The sequence below is a fragment of the Podarcis filfolensis genome, assembly GCF_964270895.1.
Source record: "Podarcis filfolensis genome assembly, chromosome: 10".
Classification (NCBI taxonomy): domain Eukaryota; kingdom Metazoa; phylum Chordata; class Lepidosauria; order Squamata; family Lacertidae; genus Podarcis; species Podarcis filfolensis.
In genome coordinates this window covers 51,394,575-51,421,073 of record NC_139612.1, presented here as the reverse complement: position 1 = coordinate 51,421,073, position 26,499 = coordinate 51,394,575, and the positions used below count along the sequence as shown (strand labels likewise).

Below are 26,499 nucleotides of genomic sequence, written 5' to 3'. Positions count from 1 at the left end.
CTGGTGTTTGCAGTGCTGTAGTGTAGTATTCACTTAGGAGTACAGGAAGTAATCTGGGGAAAGGGTTTCCTTTGGGACCTTCTCGCATTCTTCACTGGAAATCGTATGTGAGGACTTTCCAGTTCCTGCTGGTCCTTCGATAAGCTAGGAGGTGATCAGAAATAGGACTTGTTTCATCTATGGTGTCCCAGTTATTGGGATTCCTTCCCCAAAAGAAGCAGGCTTGTGACTTAATCTGTTGGCTTTTAGATGCCAGTGCCAGGCAATTAGACGCCAGGCAAATTCTTAGTCTCCCTGTCTTTTTAACTATTCATACCCTTTTCTCCCTCTTGTGTAGCTCATTCTGCTGTTGCCTTTCAGTGCTTCCTGTATTTCCATTTGTCTTATTATATTTGTATTGTTGCTTCTATCTAAGTATATGAAGAACCTTTCTGTTTCCTTGGTGTTTTCTGACGGTTAATATCAACAGCCAGAAAAGACCAAGGGAACACAAAGCTCCTTTATATGGTTGTGGACGGTTTCCTTCCCATTCTGGTTGCTGTAGTTGCTGAAATGATGTGTGCTACTCCAGAGTGGTGTTTTGTTTTTGCAGGTATAATCTGTGACATGTCACAGACACAATAATAGTGCATTAGTGGTGGACTTACACTGGGCTGTCTGTACACCATTTTATTTTTTTTAAAAAAAGATGCTTCCCCAGTTCATTTGGGGAAGCACACAGTTAAACTGTGGAATTCATTCCCACCAGAGGCAGTGATGGCCACCAACTTGGATGGCTTCTGAAGAGGGTTAGACAAAGGCTATCAGTGACTACAATCCACAATGGATATACTTTACCTTCATGGTCTGAGGCAGTATGTTTCTGAATACCAGGTGCTGGGCATCGCAGGTGGGCAGAGTGCTCTTGTGCTCAGGTCCTGCTTTCGGGCTTCCCACAAGCATCTGGTTGGCCACAGTGAGAACAGGGTGCTGGACTAAGATGGGCCACTGGCCTGATCCTGCTGGCTCTTCTTATGTTCTTATGCATTGCCATCTGGGATGGCGAAAGTGGGACAAAACTGGGACATTTGTGGCATAAAAAGTTGCAGTATTTCAGTAGGAGGCTTTGGGAAATGAAGTTTTGTGTCTGGTTGGATGCAGAGGAATGATGGAAGGAACCAGCTGGGGAATCGCCAGGGGAAGAAGGCTTGGAGCCCAGGGACTGGTGGTGGGACCTCAATTGAGTGGTTAGAGGGAGAAGACTGGGAAGAGGTGGTGTTGGAAGCTGAAGAGGTAGCAGGGCTTAGTGAGCTGGGAGAGTCTGTGGTAGAGAGAAGTCCAGAATAAGAGGTAGAAGCTGAAGCAGGAGAGTGGGCTTTTCATGGGGGAAGAACACTGAGAATGAGCTGCTCTGCTCATTAGGCCTGTGGAAATTGTCTTCTTGCTAATGAAGAGTTAACTCCATCTGTGAGCTGTGTGATTACTGACCAGTAGGCCCATTAATAAGCTTAAGTTAATCATGTCTAATTACTTCAAAGGGTCTACTCTGAGTTGTACTGGCATTGGATACAACCCTATCTCTCCCCCTGCCTCCCAAAATAAAACCTTTTGCAGGTGGGAACAGTATTGAGAGCACAAATCTCATGGCTGCCCAATTTAAAGGACATCTGGAGGGGATCTCTGGACATTTTTAACAGCTGCTAATTTCATGCTTTTATGCATTTTATGAAGCGCTTTTAGATGCATACATAATAAATGGAAAACAGTATATATATGTATATTTCTAATTAATAAATAAATACCTTGTTAAGAAGAGTAGAATAAATAAATCGGAATGCTCTCATTTCCAAAAGTCAAGGCCCTCTGGAACTGCTCTAATTTGACTTATATCTTCTCTTGAGATCCTCTTGTACCACCAAGGTCAATGGTAGCGGAAACGTTTTATCCAGAGGCGGGAGAGTGCTGTGCCAGTTTTTGCTCCTGGTGAAGTTTAGGCCTTGTGAATTTTTGATACAATGACTTTAAACGGAGTGGAGGGATAGGGAATGTGTTTTGCCAACCCCAGCTGTCAAAATGCATTTGCGAAATTTAGATAATCATTACCGGAGGATAATGGCTGCTAATCATAGTTTACCGGCCCAATTCTTCTGGGCTGTGGCACGGTATGATTTGATTTTTATCTGTATTTCTGGAGCATACACCGAAACTGGTGTAGAGGAAATGCATGCATACAAAAGGGTAGGCTTTTGATTGGTTCTTCTAGGGTGTACTTATGCAAATCGTTATTTGCAGCTGAACAGAGCTGTGCCTTTTCAGTTGACCAGTGGGGCTGCATCTCACATAATGATGGCTGCTTCTGCAACAAGCAGCTTGGTGCCAAGCCTTGCCCATCCTTTCCAGGAAAGCTGATCGGGCTTTTTTATGTGCATGCCAAATAGATGGGTTCAGGGTTGCAGTAGGTACATTTGTCTCTGTGCCTTGTGTCTACAGCTATGTGAGTGAAAGAGAGTTTCATGCAAATATGATCCCCATGCCAGTGAACAGGCAATTCAGGTTTGTTAATTATTTGGCGGCATGGATATTTATGAGAAGCGTAGCATTGGCTATAGAGACAGTGGGGCAGCAAAACTGCTATTTAAACAGGGTGACTTTAACATTTTACAGGTTCTCTTTATAGTTTTGCAGGAGGAAGTTCTAAAATGAAATTAAGTCCTAACTAGTTGTGAGTTGCAGTCTTTCCCTGTGACTTTACTTATTTACTTAAGCAAAAGTAGTTGAGGGAGGTTGTAAAAGGGAGTGGGGAGATGGGGCAGATTCAATCCTTTCCTCTACTTCTGCCCCACCATGGGGGGGAAGATTGATGTAAAGTTGTTATTTCACTTCTCTTCACAATTGTGGGTGCGCCTAACTTTAGTAAAGCAAATATTCCGATCAGGTCTTAATATCTAAATATCTTTACCTTGTAGTAAACTGGGATTTCTCCAAGATATTTTCAATTTCTAGCAGGATTCCAGGCAAAAGGTGGACACCCCTTTTCCAGGATGTTTCCATTCACTTGACTATGGACTCTCACTTTTCATTTCATAGATTTCTAGGATTAGAGCAGGATAGAAGATAATCAAAGCAGCCAGCTGCCCTACGGCCAAATCATCCATTGCTCAGCAACACCAGCCCCAAGTAACACACATAGCAAATTGTGGAAAGCGGAGAGTAGGAACAAGCTATTAAATTTTACAAAAGGGGATGGCAGGTGCAACCAGTCATCCACAATCCAGTCAACAGATTTCCTGCAGGAGAATTTTGATTCCGAAATTGATAATTTAGACAATGAGTGCCTCTTTTCTTACAATCTCTGCAGTTGCTAGTACATGATGGGGAAGGAGTTGGGGGGCAAGGTAGTCAGTGACGTTTAAAGCGCCACTCCTGGATATAGTCATGGTTTTAACATTTATAGCTTGGACGATTTGTTGTTGTTACTTTTGTAGGCCCTGTAATCACCACAGCAGTGTTATCAGCAAGGACAAACAGCCGCAGTGGCTTAAGGAAAGAGATTGGGTTTATATAGCTAACAATCAGTACTGAGGTTTTTTCTCTTACCATATTAGCATCCCAGGTCTGCGATAACTCAGATTCTGGTCATCCCCTATGAATAGTTCAGTATGGTGCAGTAGGCAATTGGCTCTGCTTGGTGGACCTCAAGATGCTAGTAAAAAGCAAAGTGGTCCACACCTGGTGTAGATAACACTGAGCTAGATGGTTCAGTGGTCTGTTTTGGTATAAGGCAGCTTCCATTGTGTTGCTAAACGCTACCAGTGCACCTTATTCTCCACATATGATTTCCCCCCCTTGCCATAATCGTTTTTTTCCTGTCATTTGATTCATAGTACCAAGCTATTCTGGGCACATTTTAATGGAGACATTTATTTTTCTCTTGTTTAGGCACACCATGAAAGAACGCTGAAAAAGCTTCTGGATGTGAATGGACAAGCACTGGTACCTTCTTATGACTACGACCTGATAGTTATTGGAGGGGGCTCAGGTGGACTTGCAGCTTCCAAGGTATGATAAGTAGAAGTGTGGTCATGAAAGCAATCTAGCCAACCAGAGCTTGGTCCTACTCCAAGAATGGATCCACTCTGAGCTGTAGGAGTGAGAATCCGGTGTCTGAAAAAGATTTTGCAATCCATTCTGTCCATATGCAAAACGGCCTTGTGCAGATACGATTCTCTGTGCACACTCTAACATTAGTATTGCAAAAGGATTGATGACAAATCCAGCTCCTTCCTCCTCTAGAGGCTTCTTGGATTTGCAAGGCAAATTCTAGCCTGGGAACATCACTGATCTGTTTTAGATCCACCTTCTGGAATGGACCTGGAACCCCCTTTTTCTGGAAACATTTCTACTCTTGACTAAAGACCAGGTTTTTCATCTGGAGTCCATTCTATCCCGTTGCTCTTAATAATTGGGCAGAGACTGTATCCCAGAATGGTGTACAGTCAGTCCCCCTTCCCAGGGAATTCTGGGAATTGTACCTCTGTGAGGGGAATAAGGCTCTACTAACAACTCTTGGCATCCATAACAAACTACAATTTCCAGAAGTCTTTGGAGGAAGCCATGACTGTTTAAAGTGGTATGATACTGCTTTAAATGTATAGTGCAGATGGGGCCTCTATCTCCTTTCTCTTTTCTCTTCTCTGCTTCCTTTGATGATCATCTCCAGGAATAATTAGACGGTGTTTATGCATCTTGGTGCTCCAAGAAGATGCTCCTGCCATTCTAGAGCTCTGATATACCTGGTGTGGTCAATGGCTTTAAAAACAGGCTGGTGATTAATTACACTGAAGTGTGAGTGCCTTATTTAAATTGTTGGGCTTTGCTCCTTTTGCAGACAAATGATGGTTCTGCAGTTGGGAGCACAAGTATGTAATGTACTGATGAGTAGTGCCTGCCATAGGCTATGCTTAATTACCAGCTTGAGCACTAGAGTTCTTGATGCAAGCCTAATGAATTTGGGAAAAGGAGAAGACAACAGCAGACAAGAAAAGGCCCCCGATTTAGGGAGAAAGCAAGCAAATGTTTCATACCCATGTCAGCAAAGTAGTTACCGTATTTTTCGCCCTATAGGACACACTTTTTCCCCTCCAAAAATGAAGGGGAAATGTGTGTGCGTCCTATGGGGCGAATACAGGCTTTCGCTGAAGCCTGGAGAGCGAGAGGCTGCGCCGGGCTCCGGAGGTTCGCACAGAGCTGCCTGCCCTCCCGGGGTCCGCGCAGCTCTGCGCGACCCTCGGGAGCCTGGCGCTAAGCCGCGCTGGGCTCTGGAGGGTTACACAGAGCTGCCTGCATTCCGAAGCCTCGGGCGCGCTGAAGAGTGCGCCCGGGCTTCGCACAGCTGTCCGCAAGCCTGGGGAGACCGGTGCGGCTCCCTAGGCTTGCGGATAGCAGGCTGTTCTGGGGGCTGGGGTCGGGGGAAGCTCGGGCTTCCCCCGCGCCAGCCCCGTGCCTGGGGCTGGGGGGAAATAATTTTTTTTCTTTATTTCCCCCCCAAAAAACTAGGTGCGTCCTATGGGGCGAAAAATACGGTAGTGTGCTTTTTCTAGTTCCTACTGTGAGTTGAATGATAAAGCTGTAGCACTAGAGAGAGAATTATAGGAATGTGAGAATGTGCCTGATATTGACCATCTAGCTTTACATTTTCTGCTTCTGGCAGTAGGATTTCAGACATGAGTCTTTTCCCAGAATCACAGATGACGGATTAAAACTGGCCACACTCAGGGAGGAAAGAAGTGGGAGAGCATTTCAGTGTCCCTGAACACTCTGTACCACATTTGAAGGCTTCCAGACTTGGAAAAAAGTTTCCAAAGAAGCTTCCTAATGAAGTTGAGTTAGAATTCATTTGCAGCTTTGACAGTATCAGTCAGAGTTGGATGGGATCAGTTTGGCTTTTGCAGGCCTGGGCCAGCTCACTTACAGAAAGCAATTGTCTCCCTTTTGGTGTTTATATTTTATCAATTGGTTATCAGTAGGGAGTGGGTGTCACACACCCTTTCTGATCGGATCTTCTATTATTCGGATCTTGCATTTGCATTCTGTACAGTGAAACGGCAACACCCTTCTGTTGCAGTAGGGAGCCTCCTGACTTCACTTTGTAGTAGCATTCCCCCGTGCTTGCCACCGCGTCCTGCTGAGCCAGTGTGGTGGTGTGGTTAAGAGCGGTAGACTCGTAATCTGGTGAATCGGGTTTGCTTCCTTCACTTGCAGCTGCTGGGTGACCTTGGGCCAGTCACACTCCTCTGAAGTCTCTCAGCCTCACTCACCTCACAGAGTGCTTGTTGTGGGAGAGGAAGGGAAAGGAGAATGTTAGCCGCTTTGAGACTCCTTAAAGGGAGTGAAAGGCGGGATATCAAGTCCAAACTCCTCCTCTTCTACTTCTTCTTCTGTGCACAACTGAGCATAATCCTTCATGCACCTGACAAAGCAGTGCTCTGTCTCAGAAGTGTTTATGCTACAATAAATTTGTTAGTGCTGCGGTGACTCTTTTCAACCTCTTTTCAGCAGGGGATCCCACCCCCCCTGGCATTTGGCTGCAGCAGCAATGATTGGGAGATGAGTTGTGCTGGCTCTAGATGCAAAGGCCCATGTGGTGGACCTGCTCCTGCATCTGGGTGCCTCCTGCTGGGCTTATCTGGTGGTGGTGGTGGTCAGTGGCGGCAGCAGTGCTGCTGTCTGTACCAACTTGATGAGAGCCACCCACCATCTTAGTTTCCCGCAATTCCTCTGAGCAGGGCTATGTTGGGGCCAAAGCAGAAGAATAAAATGGCTGACAGTTGACATCCCCTGTGGTAAGTGACTTGGCTGCCCAGGGGAGACAGTGGTAGTGGACCCTGCCATGGAGCTGGTGTCCTGGTAGCTGCCCATGAACGCTGGTGGGTGTTAGATTTGCCACTTCGATGCACCCAGCCAGAATTGGAAGTTCCAAGCCAAAATACACCTTGTATTGTTGATACTTTTTTAAAAAGCATGTTAGTTGCTTTGCTTTTTCTTCAAACTAAAGCTGTGGGAACCTGGCAATGAAGGTGTTCTTCAGTCTGCATTGGTGCCTAGGGCCAGTTTTCTGTCCCAGAATCCTGCCCCACACAACTATTTTCCCTTTTAGGCACAAATTGTACTCCGGGGAGGGGTGGTGTTGAGGGTTCATTGAGCAACTGTTTCCCAATCCAGGAACACATTCTAGATCAGAGCCCAGGAGCCAGCTAATGCATGCTTTAAGAAAAGTGTGAATAATGTAACATGTGATTTGGCTCATACTCAGTTCTGCGGTGCAGCCAGGGTCTGGGGACTCATCCTTGCATTTAGTGTATTCACCCATAATGATCTGCTTTGGAATGCTTAAGATGCAGGCCATGGCTGGGGGCGAAGGCCGGGTTCACATGCCAGCAACGCTTGACAAACACATCACTTGTTGCATGGCAATAAAGCTAATTTTAAGAAGTATCGTCATTTAAAATGCCCTGTGATCCAGAAGTCTTGAGGGCCATCCACGTAATGGGATCCAACCCATCATTTGACCGAGTTGTGGGAATTTGAGCAGCCAAATTATCTTTCAGCATTTAATTAAAGTTTGTGTTGTTACATTCACCCTTCCCTTCCTCCTTTTGCGCCTGTGGCTTTCAGCTAAGTGGTGTTTTTCTCGTGACTGTAGTAATTGTCGTGAAAAATCCAATCTTGCCTTTTCGTCATGAAAGATGGCAGGACTGAAGGAAGTTGTCCTGGAAAGCCCCTCCCAAGAATGTGCTAAAAGGCTCCAGGCAAACTCAAAATGTGTTGGACCATTTGTTTTTTCCGGTTATAACAGGACGTTTGATTGACACATCAATTTGTAACCCACTTGGGAAGAAAGATTGCTCTTTGTGAACACTAGATATTGATCCCCCAAATTCATAATAAAGCAGTTATTTTTTTTTTTTTTACAACTTACAACTTTTTTTTACTTAGAGTGCAGATTTTCAGCTGTGGTTGTTTTTTTGCTTGACTTGCAGGAAGCTGCCAAACTTGGCAAGAAGGTCTTAGTTCTGGATTTTGTTGTCCCTACTCCTTTGGGAACAAGATGGGGTAAGTAAATGGTTCTCAGCCTTCGCTACTTTAGGGAAACTAGTGTGGCATAGTTCTTAGAGTGTTTGACTAGGACCTGGGAGACCAGGGTTCAAATCCCCACTCAGCCCTGAAGCTCACTGTGTGACCTTGAGCAAGTCGCCTACCTCACAGGGTTGTTGTGAGCATAAAATAAGGGAAGGGGATAAGTGTGTATGCCACCTTGGAGGAAAGATGGTATAGGAATCTAATAACAGTGATAATTATTATTGTATTATAAAGACATCCATTCAAATCTGGCATTTTCTTCCAATCTTGGCCACCATAGTACATGTTGCATTGTTTCTCCCCTGTCCTAACCCTTGAACATGATTGCCTATAGCATCAGGGCACATAATATATAAAGTACTACTTCGTACAGTGCACAAGTCAGCTTTTCGCCCTTCAATATATATTAAGAATAATTGTCGCCCTTTGTAGCTATTTGTTGATTTGATATTTTGATGGGTAAAGACTGAAATAGAAATGTTTAATTTTGGCAGCAGTACCATTTTTACTGCTGAGATTCTACCCAGGGAAGACAAATGCCTTGCAGGGACCTATCTTACTAGAAATAAATAAATAAATCAGCACATAGGATCACAGTTTCCCTGCGGCTAGCGTGCTCACCTGGGGAAGTGACATTTGGATCTTGTTGCAGTAGCTACAGAGTTCTTTGCCTTCCATTTTCTTTGTCTGAAAATGATGAGGACGCTTCATCCACTGCCTAGTGCAGCCCTGGCTTTTTGTGGAATGAATGTCGGAAGTTGCCTTACACTGAGTTAGACCATCGGCCCAGTTATGTCAGTCCGGTCTACACTGACAGGCATTGGCTCTCCAGGCTTTCAGGATTGAACCTGGCAACCTTCTCCATGCAAAGCAGACGATCTCCTCATGAGACATGGCTCTTTCCTATCTTGCTGGAGTTTCGGGGCAACAGGGATCATCCATTTATTTCCCTTGGCTGCTGCTTCTGAAGGGTGAGGGAAGACAAATTTGGGCCCAATTTCCCCCTGAAAAATTGGGTGGCCTTGTTGCACCAGTCACATAGGCTCCAAAACCACCTTGCTTGTCCCTGGCTTTCATATCTGCTTCCCTGCCCACTCCCAGTATATACACTGAAGAAATAAAAGTCCAGATCAATAACGTTTTTCCAGTTGCCCTGGGGAAGACAGGACTGTGTTAGCTGTTACAGAGGAAGGACTGGATGCTCTGACAGAATGGGCCAACTTCCCTGTTTAAAGGCCTTCAAGAAGCAGTCTGACTACAGCCGATGACCTACGGACCAATAGTTATACAGCTGGTCAATTTGAATGCCATACTGAATGACTGGGTGGTCCTGTCATAACGAGTTGCCGTATGAAGCTCATTAGGTTGCCTTTCTTTTGCAGGTCTCGGAGGAACCTGCGTCAATGTCGGATGCATTCCAAAGAAGCTGATGCACCAGACGGCTTTGCTTGGGCAAGCCATAAAGGATGCGCCCAAGTTTGGGTGGCAGCTGGATGACAAAGGTGTAGACAGAGAATCCCATGTTGTCTGTTGGCTGTATAATCTGTGCTGCTCTTAGGAAGTTTAACCTGAGTGAAGAGTGTAGAGAGACCATTGGTGGGGAGCAGGATTCAAAGGGATGGAGGCCTGCTTTGTACAAACACACACACGCACACTCTGAAATTTATAAACTGTTTTGGCATTCCCAGATAGCCTTCCCCCAACCTGGTGCCTTACAGATTTATTTTTTATAAATACTGTACTACAGTTCCCTCAATCCCTGGCCATAAGCCACATTCACTGTGGCTGAAAGGTGCTGTACTTAAAACTAGGTTGAGGAAGACTGTTCTAGTTTTTATTGTGATTACATATTTTATCTGCCTAAAAGCTGGAGACACCAGGTGGAGTATCAGGAGACTGATTAGATGTTTGTCCATATTAGCAGCGATAATAGCAAAGCAAATGTGATTTCTGTGTGTGTAAGACCTTCCTTTCTAAAGGATGATTTCAGAGCATTATGCAGCGGCACCTGCAAAATACGCTGGACCACACTCACCCACATTGTTAATCTGTGCAGTGTCGGCAAAACTCCACAAACCTTGGGGAATTGAATTAATTATAAATAGGAGAGACACAGCCGTGCATCAGGTGTGTCTGTTGTTGCATAACATGCTAATGGAAAATGAAAGCCTTGGGAAGCTGAGGACTGAACTGCCATCTAACTTTTGTTTTTAAATTCTCAGCCATAAATCACAGCTGGGATACTATGGTTGAAGCAGTTCAGAATTATATTGGCTCTCTGAACTGGGGCTACAGGGTTTCCCTCCGAGAGAATAAAGTCACATACGAAAACGCTTATGGAGAATTTGTCGGGCCGCACAAAATTAAGGTAATGGAAATTGCCGCCTTTATCCTTCTTTTCCTGGGGAAGGTTGGGTGGTCTGCTTCAAATGAAGAAATCCCCCTACATCTGGCTGCTAGCCCAGAGCATTTGGCATCCAGCAACATCTCCCATCCCCCTCTGGCTTCATGGAATGAGAGCTCACAGCCGCAGGCTTTTACAGTTAAAAATTGCTGGCATTTTTATTTACAGGCAACAAATAACAAAGGAGTACAGAAGTTTTACACAGCAGAAAGATTTCTGATTGCCACTGGAGAGAGGCCCCGTTATCTGGGCATCCCTGGAGACGAAGAATATTGCATCACCAGGTGAGATAACCCGTTAAAATGTGTCTTATTGTATGTCCTGGGGGAAGTGCCCGCTGTCACTCAAAGTGTCAGGTGTTATGAGTGAAGTGATTCTGAGTTGGTTCTAACATACAGAGTTTTGAAGTGGCATAGTATCAGTTTTCACATATGTGTTGCTTGCTTAAAAGCACTTTTGTGTCAGAACAGCTAGCCACTTAAAACTCGTATCTCCTTTCCTCCTTGGGCAAAATATCAATTTTCAAGTGACGAGCCATTCTTGCTTTGGTTTCGATTTCTTGGCATGTGTAAGATCTACGGTGACAGGAGGGCTTGTTTGCATAGCAAATGCCTCTTCTCCACTTCCTTCTCTGTGGAAAATACACAGCCAGTCAAAAGAGATTTGAGCTTCTTCATATGTAACTCTTAAGAATGGAGGCAGGAAAGGCTTGGAGTGAGACATAGCCCTGGACTTTTTAGTTCCTGATGTGAAATCTTCCATTTATAGAGCAGAATGTGCAGAAAGGAAGTCGGTCTGTACCACTTTTGTGGTCTTCCTTGTTTACTATGTAGACTATGTAGGTTACTATGTAGTAAACTATGCATTAATTTCAACACCAGCTCATAAACTGGTTGATTTGTGACCACTTGCTTTAGATAATGCTCTGAGATTCTTTACATTCTCCTTGAAAATTACATTATTATTATTATTATTATTATTATTATTATTATTATTACTTCTGTGCTCTGACTTCATCTTCCAGTTAGTTTGCTGCCTGATATATCTCCTGCCTTCTAGGGTGCAAGACAAGGTGTAAAATTTCATGAACCATAAAAGTAGAGATAAAACATAATGGAATAAGCCATTCCCCCTTGTTTAATTTGAACAGTGTCAGTTGTATACATCTCAGCTGTATGGATTTCCCTTGTATTTTTGACTCAGCTATTCATTTGTATTATTGTTTTCCCAGTGATGATCTCTTCTCCCTGCATTACTGCCCGGGGAAAACATTGGTGGTCGGAGCTTCCTACGTCGCCCTTGAGTGTGCAGGATTCCTTGCAGGCCTTGGCTTAGATGTGACTGTCATGGTGCGATCCATTCTCCTGAGGGGCTTTGATCAAGAGATGGCAAACAAAATAGGGGAGCACATGGAAGAACATGGTGTCAAGTTCATTCGGAAGCATGTGCCTAGCCAGGTAAGAGGGGTGGAGGGATAGCACTTGTCCTTATTATATTATTGGATAAGCATTTTAGGTATTTTGCATTATACATTGCTTTAAATATTCTGGCCCTTATAGTTATTGTCCATTGCATTTTGTCATGTGAGTTGCTTTGAGACGTTGAGGGTAAAAAGCAATTATAACATTCAATAAACACATAATTTTAAAATGTGCTTTAATACAAACATGTTCAAAGAAATCCAGGTTCTGTTTTATGACTTCAGAAGCTCCTGTTTCACCATTTCCTTGCAAAGCCTATATATCTTGGCACACAGGGCGCTCTAGTCCAGTATTTTCTGCCTTTATGTGGCAGTTCTTCAGAGTCTTGGGCTTCTGCATCACCTGCTATCTGATCCTTTGAACTAGAGAGTAAGCTTGGGGTCTTCTGCCTACCAAACATGCTCTGCCACTGAGCATGTGTGTGATTCATTGCTGTGATTGTCTGTTTTGGCTACCGAACGCTGCAAACCCGGAAGTGAACCCGAATGTTGAACGGGGCTTCCGATTGGCTGCAGGAAGCTCCTGCAGCCAATCAGAAGCCATGCCTTGGTTTTCAAATGTTTGGGAAGTTGAACGGACTTCAGGAACGGATTCTGTTCGACTTCCGAGGTAGGACTGTATTAGGTTGCTAATCTCACTGACGTTTGTGAGGGCCTTCCACGTTTATAGTGGAATAGCTATTGGTTTTTCAGATTTTTTGGCATGCTGCGCAGGATGTTGTCAGGCTTGGGGGTATTCTTAGAAGTTGGCCTCTGGCCCTCCTGTTTTGACCCCTTCCCCATCAAAACAGACGGCTGTTTGGTGCAGAATTTTGTCTGGAGGGCCTAAAACATCTACTTCATGGGGAGTTTCCCCTTTGAACCCATCTGGAGTTTGACACTCCCATTTAAAATTATCATTATTTATCTGTTATCACTACAATTACATTTATGCCCCACCTTTCCTTCAAGGGGGGCATGCATGCTTCTTCCCACTTCCTATTTTGCCTTCACAACAACCCTGTGAGGTAGGTTGAGCTGAGTGACGGGTGCAAGGTCATCTACTGAGTATCATAGCTGTGGGGATTTGAATCCCGGTCTCCCAGCTCCCTGTTCTATACTCTAACCACTGCAACACATATTTTTTCCCATCTGTTTTAAATTCATTTTTCTTTCTTCAGTACAAACATCAAAAGATGTACACACACATGCCCCCCCTTGCAACAGCACAAAAAGCATGAATTACATTTCTTCCCCATGCTAATAATAGCATCAGCAGTTAGTTGTTTCTCTCTGTCTCCCTCTAAAATGCGTGCAATTTGTGCATTATCAATATTTTCATGCCGCTCAATAGCAAAACTCTCTGAGCTGCTTACTGTAATTTAGCCATACATGATGGAAACAAAAAAATATAAATAATGCAGCATAAAAGCTCCAGCAGCCAAGAAATAAGATCAGCACAACAAAATTCTCGAGCAGCACCAGAAAATATTTTAAAGATGTTTTAAACATTTGGAAAAGCCATTCCATTCTGCCAAAAGGTATAGCAAAAGAATGTGTTTTTTTTTTTTTAAATTTTTTTCTTCAGTCAGATACTTACCTAGGAAATAGCGCCATTGAACTCGGTGTGGTTACTTGTGAGTAGGCATGCATGAGATTCCATTGCTAAAAGATGACTTGTGCCATCTGTGTTCTTGCAATTGTGAGGGAGTACACATGGAGGATGTGTGTGTGAGAGAGAGGAAAAGATACTGTTGGCATGCATTTCCTTTAATGATTAATCAGTACAGTGGTACCTCTGGATACAAACGGGATCCATTCTGGAGCCCCATTCGCATCCAGAAGCAAATGTAACTAGCAACAGCACGTCTGCACATGCACGTGTCACTTTTCACCACTTCTGCATATGCGCGTGATGTCATTTTGAGCGTCTGCGCATGCGCGAGCAGTGAAACCTGGAAGTAACGTGCTCCGTTACTTCCGGGTTGCCGTGGAGCACAACTTGAATGCGCTCAACATGAAGCACATTCAACCTGAGGTATGACTGTAATTATTTTCCTATAGCAGATAATTGTTTTTCCATTCTGTGGGGCATTAGGATAGGCTTTCAGCTTTTCAAAGACAAGAACATTAAATGCAACAAATTTCCTCTGTGCTTCCTCTTAAGCACACAGATAGTAAACAACAACAACAACAACAACAACAACAACAACAACAACAACAACAACTTAAAAACACTACCTGGTCAGCTTTTGATGAGCAAACATACCCTCCCTTAAAAGAAATAAGTTATTGAAACAGAGCAAGCTGAAAACCAAAGAGAATGTGAATGCTTATTTTTTGTGTGCATAAATTATATCCATTGCTTGGGTTGAGAAAGTAGAAGATTGGCTACATTTAAGCAGCATATAAAGATAAAGGTACCCCTGACTGTTAAGTCCAGTTGTGGATGACTCTGTGGTTGCGGCGCTCATCTTGCTTTACTGGTCGAGGGAGCCAGCGTTCGTCCGCAGACAGCTTCTGGGTCATGTGGCCAGCATGACTAAGCTGCTTCTGGCAAACCAGAGCAGCACACGGAAACACTGTTTACCTTCCCGCCAGAGCAGTACCTATTTATCTACTTGCACTTTGACGTGCTTTCAAACTGCTAGGCTGGCAGGAGCAGGGACCGAACAACAGGAGCTCACCCCGTTGCGGGGATTCAAACTGCCAACCTTCTGATTGGCAAGTCCTAGGCTCTGTGGTTTAACCCACAGCGCCACCCATGTATAGCCCCACCCTTTTATTGTCCTTTCTGCAGTGAGGTGCAGTGAGTTTCTGGAATGGGATAGATGTGCTCAGATCCTGAAAGAAATGAAGGACTAGCCAGTTTGCATGTCTGCGTGTGGTTTGCAGAGCAGGTTGAGTTCTGAAATAGGAAGCTTTTCTGAAAATGCCAGTGCAGTTCTTTGTCAAACTATATGTGCTATATTTAATGTTATTTGGATCAGAGCATATGGGGAAGAGAGATTAATCCTCTCCCTCTCTATCTGCACCCCTCAGGAAAAAAACAACACTCAATCTCCCTCTGTGCTACAAGATGTCCACATATGCACTTGAAGGTAGCATGCTAGCTTAGGGAGGACATAGGACCAGCCTAGAGGCCCACACAACTCTTGCGGTGCCACATCACTGCTCCCCACCAGCCATAATCTGTTACCTGAGGAGGTTGCTTCACTCTGCCTAATGGTAGGGCTGGCCCTGTAGTGTGAGCATAATTCTAGCCCTGTGTAGACTGTAGGAATCTGAAGTACTTCCTACTTCCTGCAGAAGTAGTCATGTGAGTTGACTCTGCATTTGCTGGATTTGGCAGTGATTTACCTTCTGTGGGGTTTTTTCTTTTCAACATAGGTGATTTTGTGTGTGTGTTTGTGTTTGATCCAGGAAACAAGATACCTCAGTAAGTGAACCTATGGCAGACAAAATGTTCTGTGAAATGGGCTCAGAACTAGGAAGGGCTGCTCCACCTACCAGTCAAGGTCCTGAATAGAGTGACAAGAGAAAGGGCATTTGCCAACCAGCTTCTTGGCACAAAGCTATTAAAAGTGCAGGAACTCCTTTAGACCAAGGCTTGGCACTTGGAGGAAGTTAACTCTCTTTGACTGGAGGAAGTAAGCTACCTTGTGTACGCAAGGTGATGCTTCCATTTATTAACACCTTTTTAAATTTCCGCAAAGCAGATGTACGCATTGTTCTGCGTACTTAGCCCCCTTTCTCCTTTATTGCCTTTGAATGCTATGGTATGAATCAGCGATATAAGTGGCAGCAGCACTTTCATTGTTTTCATTTCCTGTGTTATAAAAGAACCGCCATAGAGCTGTCATAAAAATGACTTATTTATAAAGAGAAAGAGGTTGCGTGTCACTTAGAAGCCAGTTTTGAGGACCTTTAATTGCTGCAGCAAAGAAGTTTATATTTTTCATAAGCCATAGGTATAGCCATTTGTTTTCCTTGGATGGATGTTTGCAGATTGCATTGGAGATTGTGGTGTAAATGTAAGGCTAATTCTCCGAATCCTCTTGACTTCAGAGCTGCAATATATTTTTTCAGTTGATTCATGATCACATTTAAGGTCACATGAGATGTGATGGGAGCAGCCATGTTTGTTAAATCATGGATCTTTCCCATTCACATATTAAATGCAGGTAGTGTGATTTTTAACACCGAAAGGGGAGGTCTAATTTTAACATCGCTGCTGTTGGTTATCCCAGGTGCTTTTCTATGAGCCTGAATCTGTTGGGGGAGGTAAAATGGAGAATGGTCTTGGCACCGTTCAACCCACATGTCCTTTTGATATTAACATATTTACTTTCTACTTGACCAGGGCAGGCACATAAACAACAAACATGGCTGCCATCATGTTGATCAGATATAGATAAAGATATTTAGCATTCATGACATTCTCAACTGCATAAATGGTTCTTTAGCATTCATGTCTACTTGTTAGGGTTTAAATCTTGTGTTAAATGTATGTATTGTCTCTGTGTTCTAGTTTTGCATAAATCACCTTGAGGTGCCCGTTTAGAAGGCAATTAATAAGTCACTGACTAGAATAATAATAAAATAAGCACTGGCCTTTAGGTTAAATGTGAGTAGCTTAAAAGTCTGTTTCCTTCTCGTTAAATCTCTGGCTTTTGTTCAGGGGAAACAGCTCTAGTAAATAGGTAGATTTCTCTCTCTCATTTCAACAACATCCCGAGTTAAAAATACAATTCTATTGGGTGCCTTCATTTGAACCAATGCATCTACTTCTTGACACATCGAGGTAATATTTTAATGCTCAAAATTCTGCAGATTGAACAGATCCAGGAAGGAACTCCCGGAATACTCAGAGTCACTTCTCACTCCACAGAAAACTCTTCTGAAATACTTCAAGGGGAATACAATACAGTAAGTAATTTGTGCTGGTCTTCTCTGTTGCAAATTTGGCCGTACGTTGAATGGCTTTGAGAGATTGTTTACATGCTGAGTCAGATGCTCAGGTTTTCTCATCACATGAGCTACTAAAGCCACTTGAAGAGCATGCTTGTGATTCTGTGGGGGAACACAGGTAGCTGTGAACTGGGCTGTGCCTGGAGGGGTGTTTAGCTATTCACATGATTGCAGCTGCTGCAGAAGATGTTGGTACATCTGTGGAATTAGCTGTTGGTTGCGTCTAGGTACAGCTGGGTCCACACAGCCATTTTCCTATGGGATTGCAGTGCTGCAGCTTCTCATCTATTGATGTTGCGCAAACCAGCCCTCCATGAACAGTTTTCACAAGGAAATTTGTAGCATGGGGTCCTGGATTCTGGTTGATCTTCTGGTTGTTATCCTAATGCAGTAATTAATATACTTAAAAAAACTAAAGATACCTAAGCTTCCAGGAGCAGTGGAGGCTGGTTCATAAGTGAGAATGAAGCACTGCCCCATTCAATCTGCCCTCACTTGACCTCCCCTTCCTATTTACTAGCCCAGAGACTGACACTGGCTATCGACTGCTGCTTCTTCTATATGCCCTATAGAACTCAGCAGGGAGGAGGTTGGGGGCAAAAGTATTAGTTACCACCACCTTCCATTGCCTCTGGGCCCACCTACTGTTGACCTCCCTGCCTTCTACTCAACCAGCCCCAATGGGCACCCGCTGTCACTGCCTGGGAGATATATGACTAACACAAACACTGATGTTCTGCAGGTGTTGCTGGCCATAGGGAGGGATGCTTGCACAAGAAAAATTGGCTTGGAGAAAGTTGGAGTGAAGATCAATGAAAAGTAAGGTTTATTCTCTTGACTGTCTATGTGTTGTGGCTATATGGTTGTTGTTGTTTTTTTACAACATCAATTGGATTGACTTAAAGCATTTAATTTGGGGGGGGGAGGGATAAATTTCCAATGCAGTTCTGTTGCAATAAGGAGAGCGCCAGTGCAGCATAATGGTTAGACTGTTGGACTATAACCTGGGGGAGCAGGGTTCGAATCCCCCCCTCAGCCATGAAGCTCATTGGGTGACCTTGGGCCAGTCACCATCTCTTAGCCTAAGCTACCTCATAGTGTTGTTGTGAGGGTGAAATGGGGAGGAGGAGAACCATGTACACCACCTTGAACTCCTTGGAGGAAAAGGTATATAAATGTAATGAATAAAATAAATAAATAAGGAGGAACTGTACCCTCTATGCCTGATATATGTCTATATCTCATTACTGAACATGCAAAGAGATTGGACTTTTGCATTAATTTGAATGTTAATGATTAACAGCTCTGCAATCTAGGGTTCTGCATTATTTCGCTCTTGCTGGTTTCGTGGTCTAGATTAAAAAAAAAAACCCGTGTTCATGTCAGTTACCACTGTGAACTATACCCTTTGTACTGTGTACTCTTTCCAGTTTGGTTGCATAATGGGGCTCCTTTGGTGTGTGTGTGTGTGAGACAGAGAGAGAGAGAGAGATAACTCAGGAACATCTGCTTTGCATGCAGAAGGTCCTTGGTTCAATCCCTGTCGTCTCCCAGGTAGGGCTGGGAGAGACTCTTGTCTGAAACCCTGGAGTTGCTGCCACTGCCAGTCACTGCAGACAATATTGAATGAGAGAGACCATTAGCCTGACTTCAGTATATGTTGGTTTCCTGTGCTCCTAAGTTTTTAGCAGTTACGCAAAGGGGGGGAATGTGAAAGGTGATGCTTCTTCTATCATAGCACTGCAATAAAAGGAAACGGGGGCTTTGCAAAATTCTCATTTCCATGCTGCTGTTAAGAGGCACTGAAGTCCTGGATCCCTAGTGATCTCTCCCTTTCCTACCTACTTTGACAATAATCTCTGCAGTTAGTGGTCTGGCAGCCCACATTCTGCCTGAATTTATGTGCAAATGGCTATGTAATTTGAATCCATTCCCGTTTGGGTCCAAGCCTGTTCTCTGTGGACATGAAAAATTGTTCTGAGGACACTGGGATAAGTCTGTGAGATGCATCAGGTTTCACTATCTGAATCACAAATCCTGCCACGGCCAAGATGAACACAGCATGGACTCTTGCCCTGGCATTGGAACAGTCTGAATAGTACAAAGTTTGATTTGAAAGAATTGATCTGCAACCTACAGGCCACCGAACTGAACCTCTTTTCTCCCTCTCGTAGAACAGGAAAGATCCCTGTCAATGAGGAGGAGCAAACTAATGTGCCTTATATCTATGCCATTGGAGATGTCTTGGAAGGCAAGCTGGAACTGACGCCAGTGGCAATCCATGCAGGGAGGCTGTTGGTGCGGAGGCTTTACGGTGGCGCAAAGACAAAGGTGAGCGAGAGGTTTATCATCGTGCATTTTAAAGAAAACTAACCTCTCCCCACCCCAGTCAGAATAATAATGCAAGCTGCCACCCGGTCTCCCCTCATGCACTCTTGTTTACATGATTGATAGTGCATTGGCCCAATGAGAGTCTGCGTTGTTATTTGTATGGGTTTTCTTAGTCTTATGGAATTTTAAAAAACCTGTTGCAGACAAATGTGTTTTCCTCGCTTCTAGGGCACGTTCACCCACCATTAGCGGGGGCAGCAAAGGGGGAGTGGTGTTGTGCACCTAGTTTCCTGGCAGTGAGTGTTGCTGCAGCTTACTGGAGGGGGGGTGAGGTGTGGGGAGCTCAGCCAATTGGCACCACTGCACCTGCACCATGTGCTGCCTTCCCCTCGCCTCCCTCCCCCTCCCATCTCAGTAAAGCGGCAGCCCAGGTGAGCAGCACAGAAGCACCTTTTTAGCTCCACCAGCCTTTGCTGAAGCTACCTCAGTGTTTTGTTACTGATGCCAACGGGAGTGTGACACTCATACAAAAGCGTCTTTTCCTTGACAGTGTGACTACGTGAATGTTCCCACCACGGTATTCACGCCTCTGGAATACGGTGCCTGTGGTTACTCGGAAGAAAAAGCCATAGAGACATTTGGGGTGGACAACATTGAGGTGAGCCTAATAATCCTGTGTAAAATATAGTATCAATATATTGTGTAACACAAGGCCGATCTTGTGCCCCTTTCTACTTCTAGATTGGTGTGTGTGTGTATGTAGGACCATCATCTTGGATGCTGGTGGCGCTGTGGTCTAACCACTGAGCCTTTTGGGGTTGCCGATCAGAAAGTTGGTGTTTTGAATCCCTGCGACAGGGTGGGCTCCTGTTGCTCTGTCCCAGCTCCTGCCAACCTAGCAGTTCGAGAGCACACCAGTTCAAGTAGATAATAGGTACTGCTGCAGTGGGAAGGTAAACAACATTTCCGTGTGCTCTGGTTTCTATCACGGTGCCCCTTTGTGCCAGAAGCGGTTTAGTCATGCTGGCCACATGACCCAGAAAGCTGTCTGTGGACAAACGCCGGCTCTCTTGGCCTGAAAAGCGAGATGAGCACCACAACCGCATAGTTGCCTTTGACTAGATTTAACTGTTCGGGGTCCTTTACCTTTACCGTCATCTAGTCCTTCTCAAGGTTGGCTACACAATCACATCATTGAGTTGCACCACTTAGCCTGGTGCCAATAGCCATGAGCCTGTGTGGATGACAGGCTTGCATCTTTATAAACATCTGTGTGCCAGTGTCCAGGAACGCATCAGAGTAACATCTGTGGCTCAGTGGTACAACATCTGCCTTGCATGCAGAAGAGCCCAGGTTCAATTCTCCACATATCTAGGTAAGGCTGGGAAAGGCCTTTGCCTGACACCTTGAAGAACTGCTGCCGCTCCTAAGCAGGTAGCGCTGCTCCCAGTGCACACAATGGTCTGGCGTGATAAAAGGCCTCAATACCTGTGTTCAGTAAATGTGGGGAAATGTTGATGCAAGTTACGCAAACTTAAATCTATTCGTAGAGGGAAATGCCTGCAAAACACAGGTGTATGTATCAAAAGTTATATTGTGCTGTTTACAGTGTGGAGCTGCCCTAACCAAGCTTGCATATTTGGTCAGGTGCTTATTTTAGAAGCATCCCTGACATGCTTCTTTAGACTCCAGTGCCTTTTGTGACACCGTACCAATCCCATCCCTCTTCTCACACCTGTTGGTATTTCTGCACCTAACACTCTCCGATAAGTAGCTGCTGCACAGGCTATTGTGTAAATTCAAATGTGCCTAAGAGCTGGCTGGAGGGAGCCATGTTTGAGCCCTGCATCCCCATGTTTAATAAGCCTGGGAAGCAAATTCAAAGAATCAGTATGGACGTACAGAAGCAAACTTATCAGTGCATCTAAATTTCTATACCACCCTTCATCAGAGGATCACAGGGCAGTTTACAATATAAAAACACAGAAATGCATAACGAAGTAACAAACAAAACAATGCCCCTCTCACTTTAAAAGGCCATAGATAGTTTAATTAGTCAGAGGCCTGTGAGAAGAAGAATAAAAAATTATTTTTGACACAACACAGAATCAAGCTGCAGTTCAGGGAAGAAGAAGAAGAAGAAGAGTTTGGATTTGATATCCTGCCTTTCACTCCCTTTAAGGAGTCTCAAAGCGGCTAACATTCTCCTTTCCCTTCCTCCCCCACAACAAGCACTCTGTGAGGTGAGTGGGGCTGAGAGACTTCAAAGAAGTGTGACTGGCCCAAGGTCACCCAGCAGCTGCATGTGGTTCACCAGATTACGAGACTACCGCTCTTAACCACTACACCACACTGGCACACAGGAAGGAGATGTGTTTTGCTTATAATGCGCCGAACGCTCCTGACATGAGACCCTACTTTGATGTGCATTCTCACCATTTGACAAGCATCTTGCTAGTCCAGGGGTTGTGAGTGTTCAGGGAGAGGTCCTATTCTGCCACTGTTGACATTCATCACCTGCGTTCTCAGTGCCAAGTGTCTCTGGCCAGTTCCTGAGAGGGGCAAAGTGCCACACCTGTACCAAACTGAGCTCCTCATGCCTCACTCCCCCCCCCCCCCCGGAAGTAGCAAAGATGCTTTGCATTGGGAAGGTAGGTGAGTACCATTGCCCTGTCTGCTCTTCCCATTCCCCTTGGACTGCTGTTGCATAATGCCTTTCAGAAACTAAAAAAATCTCCACAAACACTTAAAACGTCTCCATTGCTTTCCCAGGTTTACCACAGTTACTTCTGGCCACTTGAATGGACGGTCCCAGCCCGGGACAACAACAGATGCTATGCAAAGGTCATCTGCAATATTCCTGATCAGGTAACCATAGCATGGCACTATTTTTCAGAATCATCAGCATTTTACAGGAGCAAGGAGGTTTCTTTTCTTAAAAAAGTGTTGATTTTGTATGCATTGTAATATATTACAATATAATTTCTGACAGAACGGTACTGGGAATGCTGACAGAATTGGTATGAACTTCATGCATCTTAATTTGTAATGACACTTGGACTTGGGGATAAAGCTCTTCCCTTTCATTGCGGCAAACGCGGATGTTATCTTGAAAGCACTGGTTGTTTTTAAAAACACCCACAAATCCAACTCTTAAATTATAGTGCCTTTGTAACTGAATTAATAACACCTTGGCTAGAAGTTAACACTCATTAAGTGGCAGTCCTCTTTATCTTTGCTCAAGATAATATCTAGTTAATAGTTGTTGATGCCTTAGTTTTTGTGTTGTAATAATGGCTGGAGTCCAAAGGATTGTGGGGAAATCAGATGCTTGTGTTCTTATCTCAAGCTGCTTTTGAAACTGAGGGATGCCTCACAAGCAATTTCTGACAGGCCAGAGAACCATATTGGTTAAAGGGGGGGGGGAGGAGAGTTCTTTTTTAAAAAAAAAAAACCAGCCCCCTTTTTAGGCTCTGGATCCTAGCCATAGCCTTCATTTTGCTCATTTTAAACATGGGCTACAGTGAAAAACAAAAACGATATGTTTAGGCTTACGGGGTGAGGAACCTGTGGCTCTTAAGCTGGACTACAACTCCCATCATCCCTCGCCATACTGTCAGGGCCTGCTGGGAGTTGGGAGTCCAGCAACAACTGGAGGGTTACTGGTCCATGATTTTGTTCGTATGTGTCCATATCAAGTGCTGCTTTCAGAATGCAAAGCCAAGTACTCAGGGCTGGATTCAGTTAATGAGCCCGGTGCAAGGACTTCCGCTAGCACAATGGGGCTCCCTTCCCCACAATTGGCTTGGGGTAAAGTTGAGAGACTCCCCCAGAGCAGCGTGTAGGGAAAGGAGAGGCCGGAGGATCATTCCATCTGGCAAGCTGAAATGCTTGTGCTGGCAATTGCCGTAGCGCTATGTTGAATCCCTTCCTCAGGCCCAACTAGACAATAGATGCAGTCAGTACTAGAATGTCCTCTCCACACATTGCCATAAGCCCTATCCAAGCATTCCAAAAGAGCACATGAGGGTTTAAGCTGGGGAAGGAGAACTCATGTTGGGGGTTTTCCCTTCACCCCCTGCCCTTCCTTTGCGCAGCAGGAAGTTCTGAAGGGAGCTTGTAAAGGTGAGGTTCCTATTCACAAGGAGGCTCTTCCTTCTGGGAGGTTCAGGGGTGAAGCAGGGATGTGCAGGGGCACAGGACAAGGGGGTTGCTGCCATGAGTGCACCCCACTCCCTAGTTTAAGTTTAGTGTTACAGATCTGAGCCTGAGGCTCTCACGTGCCCTTTTCCTACCCCTTTCTTGATTAGGCAGAATGGGTTGTGTACAAATTGGTAAAGCGTGGCTTGCCTCAACCCCCAGGTAAGTCAGGCAGGTAGGACTGTGCTAGACTGAAGGTCCAGTCTGCCTTGATCACATAACACCAAACCATAGGTTGATGCTTCATCCAAACCAGTGGTGTGCAGATTTCAGGCTGCTCAGATCTCGTTTATCCTTCACTGGAACCAAAGAGCCAAGTGGAAAAACCAAAATGGTAGGATTAAAGAGCAGGATGTCTCTGAGCAGATGCTTAGCCTAAGGATTTTTCAGTAGCAGAACTGAACAGAACTTGTTTCTTTCACAAAAATCCATTCCTTGGTCAAGCCAACTAATGCACATAGATCATGATCTAAGTCACCACATTGTAGTTTTAGCAGTCAAATGGCTTTTGCTGTAGAATATTTTAATGACAGTGAAAAAAATAGCTGAAACCCCTGCTGTTCATGGGTCCCCCCCCCCAATTAAATTTATTTTCCAACAGATACGTCTTAAAATGGAAAGTTAAAACAGAGCAAGCTACACACATACACACAAGCATATTGTTGACATTTTTGGTATACTTGAGCCTCTGGATTTATAACAGTTGGATTGTAATGTGTCTCTTGAGGCAGGTATGAAAATACAAGAAAAGGGGTTGAAACATATTTAATGCCAGTTCTCTCAGGTATTGGACAGTCTGAAGAAAGTAATTGTTTCAGGCCACAGCGAGTCAAGCTTTAGTTGTTCCTTTCTTCTGGGCATTCTGACAATTGATATCTCAAATGATAAAAGGGGGGTGTTCCTATATGCTACAACTGCAGCAAGAATGCTGATTGCTAAAAACTGGAAGGGGGATAGGACACCAACGAAGGAAGAATGGCAAATAAAATTGTGTGAATATTTGGAATTAGCAAACATGACAGAAGTAATTAGAAATCAGCCAAGCCCAAAGGTTTAAAAAGGAGTGGGACTGTTTTAAAGAGTACCTGGAAAAACATTGTTCTCAAACAAAATCTTGGATGTGTTTCGACTAAACTTTGCAAAGTAAATAACAGATAGCATATATTATGTAAGAGAAGTGCAGTAAGGAAAACAACACAGTTACAAAGATAAGGAAGAAATAAGAAGCCACAATAAGGTGGAGGGAAGTCGTGTGCAAAGAAATTTTGATTTATTTTGGTTCACATTTGTGTATAAGATGGCATATTTTGAAGAACGAATGGAACTGCGTATTCAATTAATGTAAAAACTCAATAAAGAATATTTTTTTAAAAAACCTTTTGTTGTTCCCCTTGTTCCTTAGGAGCGTGTGATTGGCTTCCATGTGCTTGGTCCGAATGCAGGAGAAATAACCCAGGGATTTGCAGCGGCCATAAAATGCGGTATAACAAAAGAACAGCTGGACAGCACGATAGGAATTCATCCAGTCTGCGCAGAGGTGAGTATGTGGCATTGGTTTACAAAAAGCTGCCTCCTTTCCTAGGATTGCTGGAGCAATTTTGTTTTCAAGGCAACAGTCTTATGTACTCTTTCTATATGAGCAGCTGCACTGAGATAGGAAGTACCATAGCTTTGTGGCAGGGCACAAGCGAAACAAACAAAAGGTCCCAGATTCAATCCCCAGCATCTTCAGGTAGGGATGGGAAAGATTCCGTTTCTAAAACCCTGGAGAGCTGCAACACTGAGCCAGAATCTACCTTATATTTTAGAAAGTTGATTGTCCCATAGTTATCTGTGTTTAGGTACAGTTGGATGCCATTTTGAATCAAGATGGTGGACTGGACCTTTCAAAAATGTACTGATTTTTGCTGGGTGGTTCTTAGAATTCCCAAACAACGCCAGGCACTCATAATCTGAATGGGTTGGATTGGATTGGAAGGGCCACAAAATCTGGTGCAAAAGCACAATTGAGCCTCTTATGCCAGGGCAAGAACCCCTTCAGCAGTGAGGCAAGGACTTTCCTTCAGGGCTCCAGTTTTAGAAATAACTTGCACACATTTGTACACACTGACTTTTCTCTTTCATAACCCGCTGTATCTAAAAATCTAAAAAGACACAATGGCGGGGGGGAAGAGCTACAAAATGTGCAGAGGAAGCTGTTCTAATATATCACTATAATCATCCTCATAATACGTTGAACAAGCCACAAAAATTAAAGGACGAAAGGTTTCACAAAAATGATTGCAGTTTCTATTAAAATAATAATAACAGGAGCATAGGAAGCTGCTTTGTGCAGAGTCAGACTGCTGGCCCATCTAGTTCATTATTGTCTGCACTGGCCAGGGGCAGAATTTCTGGCAGGCTTCTCTCCCACGCCTGCCTGGAGATGTAGGGGATGATGGAGACAGGAGACTTATGCATGCAAAGCATATAGCCTACTGCTAAGCTATGGCCCATTCAACAACAGCAATATAAATAATAATAATAATAATACAAATAATGGAATTTTAAAAACTGGTTGAGTTTGGATGTTTTTTCTGTTTCAAAGGGTGGATGCATTCATGATTCTCCTTGCATACAGAGAATTTTCAGCTGGCTGAACATTGAGATCCTTGCTTTTTTCTGCGGGAGCTTCAGGCTTATTTGCATGGTTAACATGTACAGGCGCTCTGTTCTGCTCTCAATTTATTCCCCCTTAGAGATGACTTTGATGCTAGCTAATTACTGTTGCTTTGAACCATTTAGACTGGAGTGGATTTGATTTCCTGTAATCCTCCTACCTAGACTTATATGTCTGCAAAACAAAGCTAGCAGTTGTCTGATAAACCTCAACTAAAGGCAGCTTACCACATTTCCTGTAATTTGCTTTTCGATTTGCTCTCTAAACTAGGAGCTAAAACTCATCCGAAGGGCAAAAGTCTTAAGATGGCACCTGCAAAGGCCGTTAGCAGCCAGCAAAGAGGTGCCATGACTCAGA

The 26,499-nt window shown here is 44.1% G+C and overlaps 1 protein-coding gene across 2 annotated transcripts in view; it reads left to right on the top strand.

The window, feature by feature from the left end:
- TXNRD1 (thioredoxin reductase 1) overlaps positions 1-26,499 on the top strand; it is a 31,094-nt gene that overhangs the window by 2,318 nt on the left and 2,277 nt on the right. For both annotated transcript variants that reach the window (XM_083574109.1, XM_083574110.1), the window contains exons 2-13: positions 3,919-4,038; positions 8,019-8,091; positions 9,501-9,620; positions 10,341-10,486; positions 10,691-10,806; positions 11,754-11,979; positions 16,815-16,910; positions 17,695-17,771; positions 19,127-19,283; positions 19,834-19,941; positions 22,056-22,151; positions 24,886-25,020. In XM_083574109.1, coding sequence (XP_083430235.1) covers positions 3,919-4,038; positions 8,019-8,091; positions 9,501-9,620; positions 10,341-10,486; positions 10,691-10,806; positions 11,754-11,979; positions 16,815-16,910; positions 17,695-17,771; positions 19,127-19,283; positions 19,834-19,941; positions 22,056-22,151; positions 24,886-25,020 — 1,470 coding nt within the window. The remainder of the gene's footprint in view (positions 1-3,918; positions 4,039-8,018; positions 8,092-9,500; positions 9,621-10,340; positions 10,487-10,690; positions 10,807-11,753; positions 11,980-16,814; positions 16,911-17,694; positions 17,772-19,126; positions 19,284-19,833; positions 19,942-22,055; positions 22,152-24,885; positions 25,021-26,499) is intronic.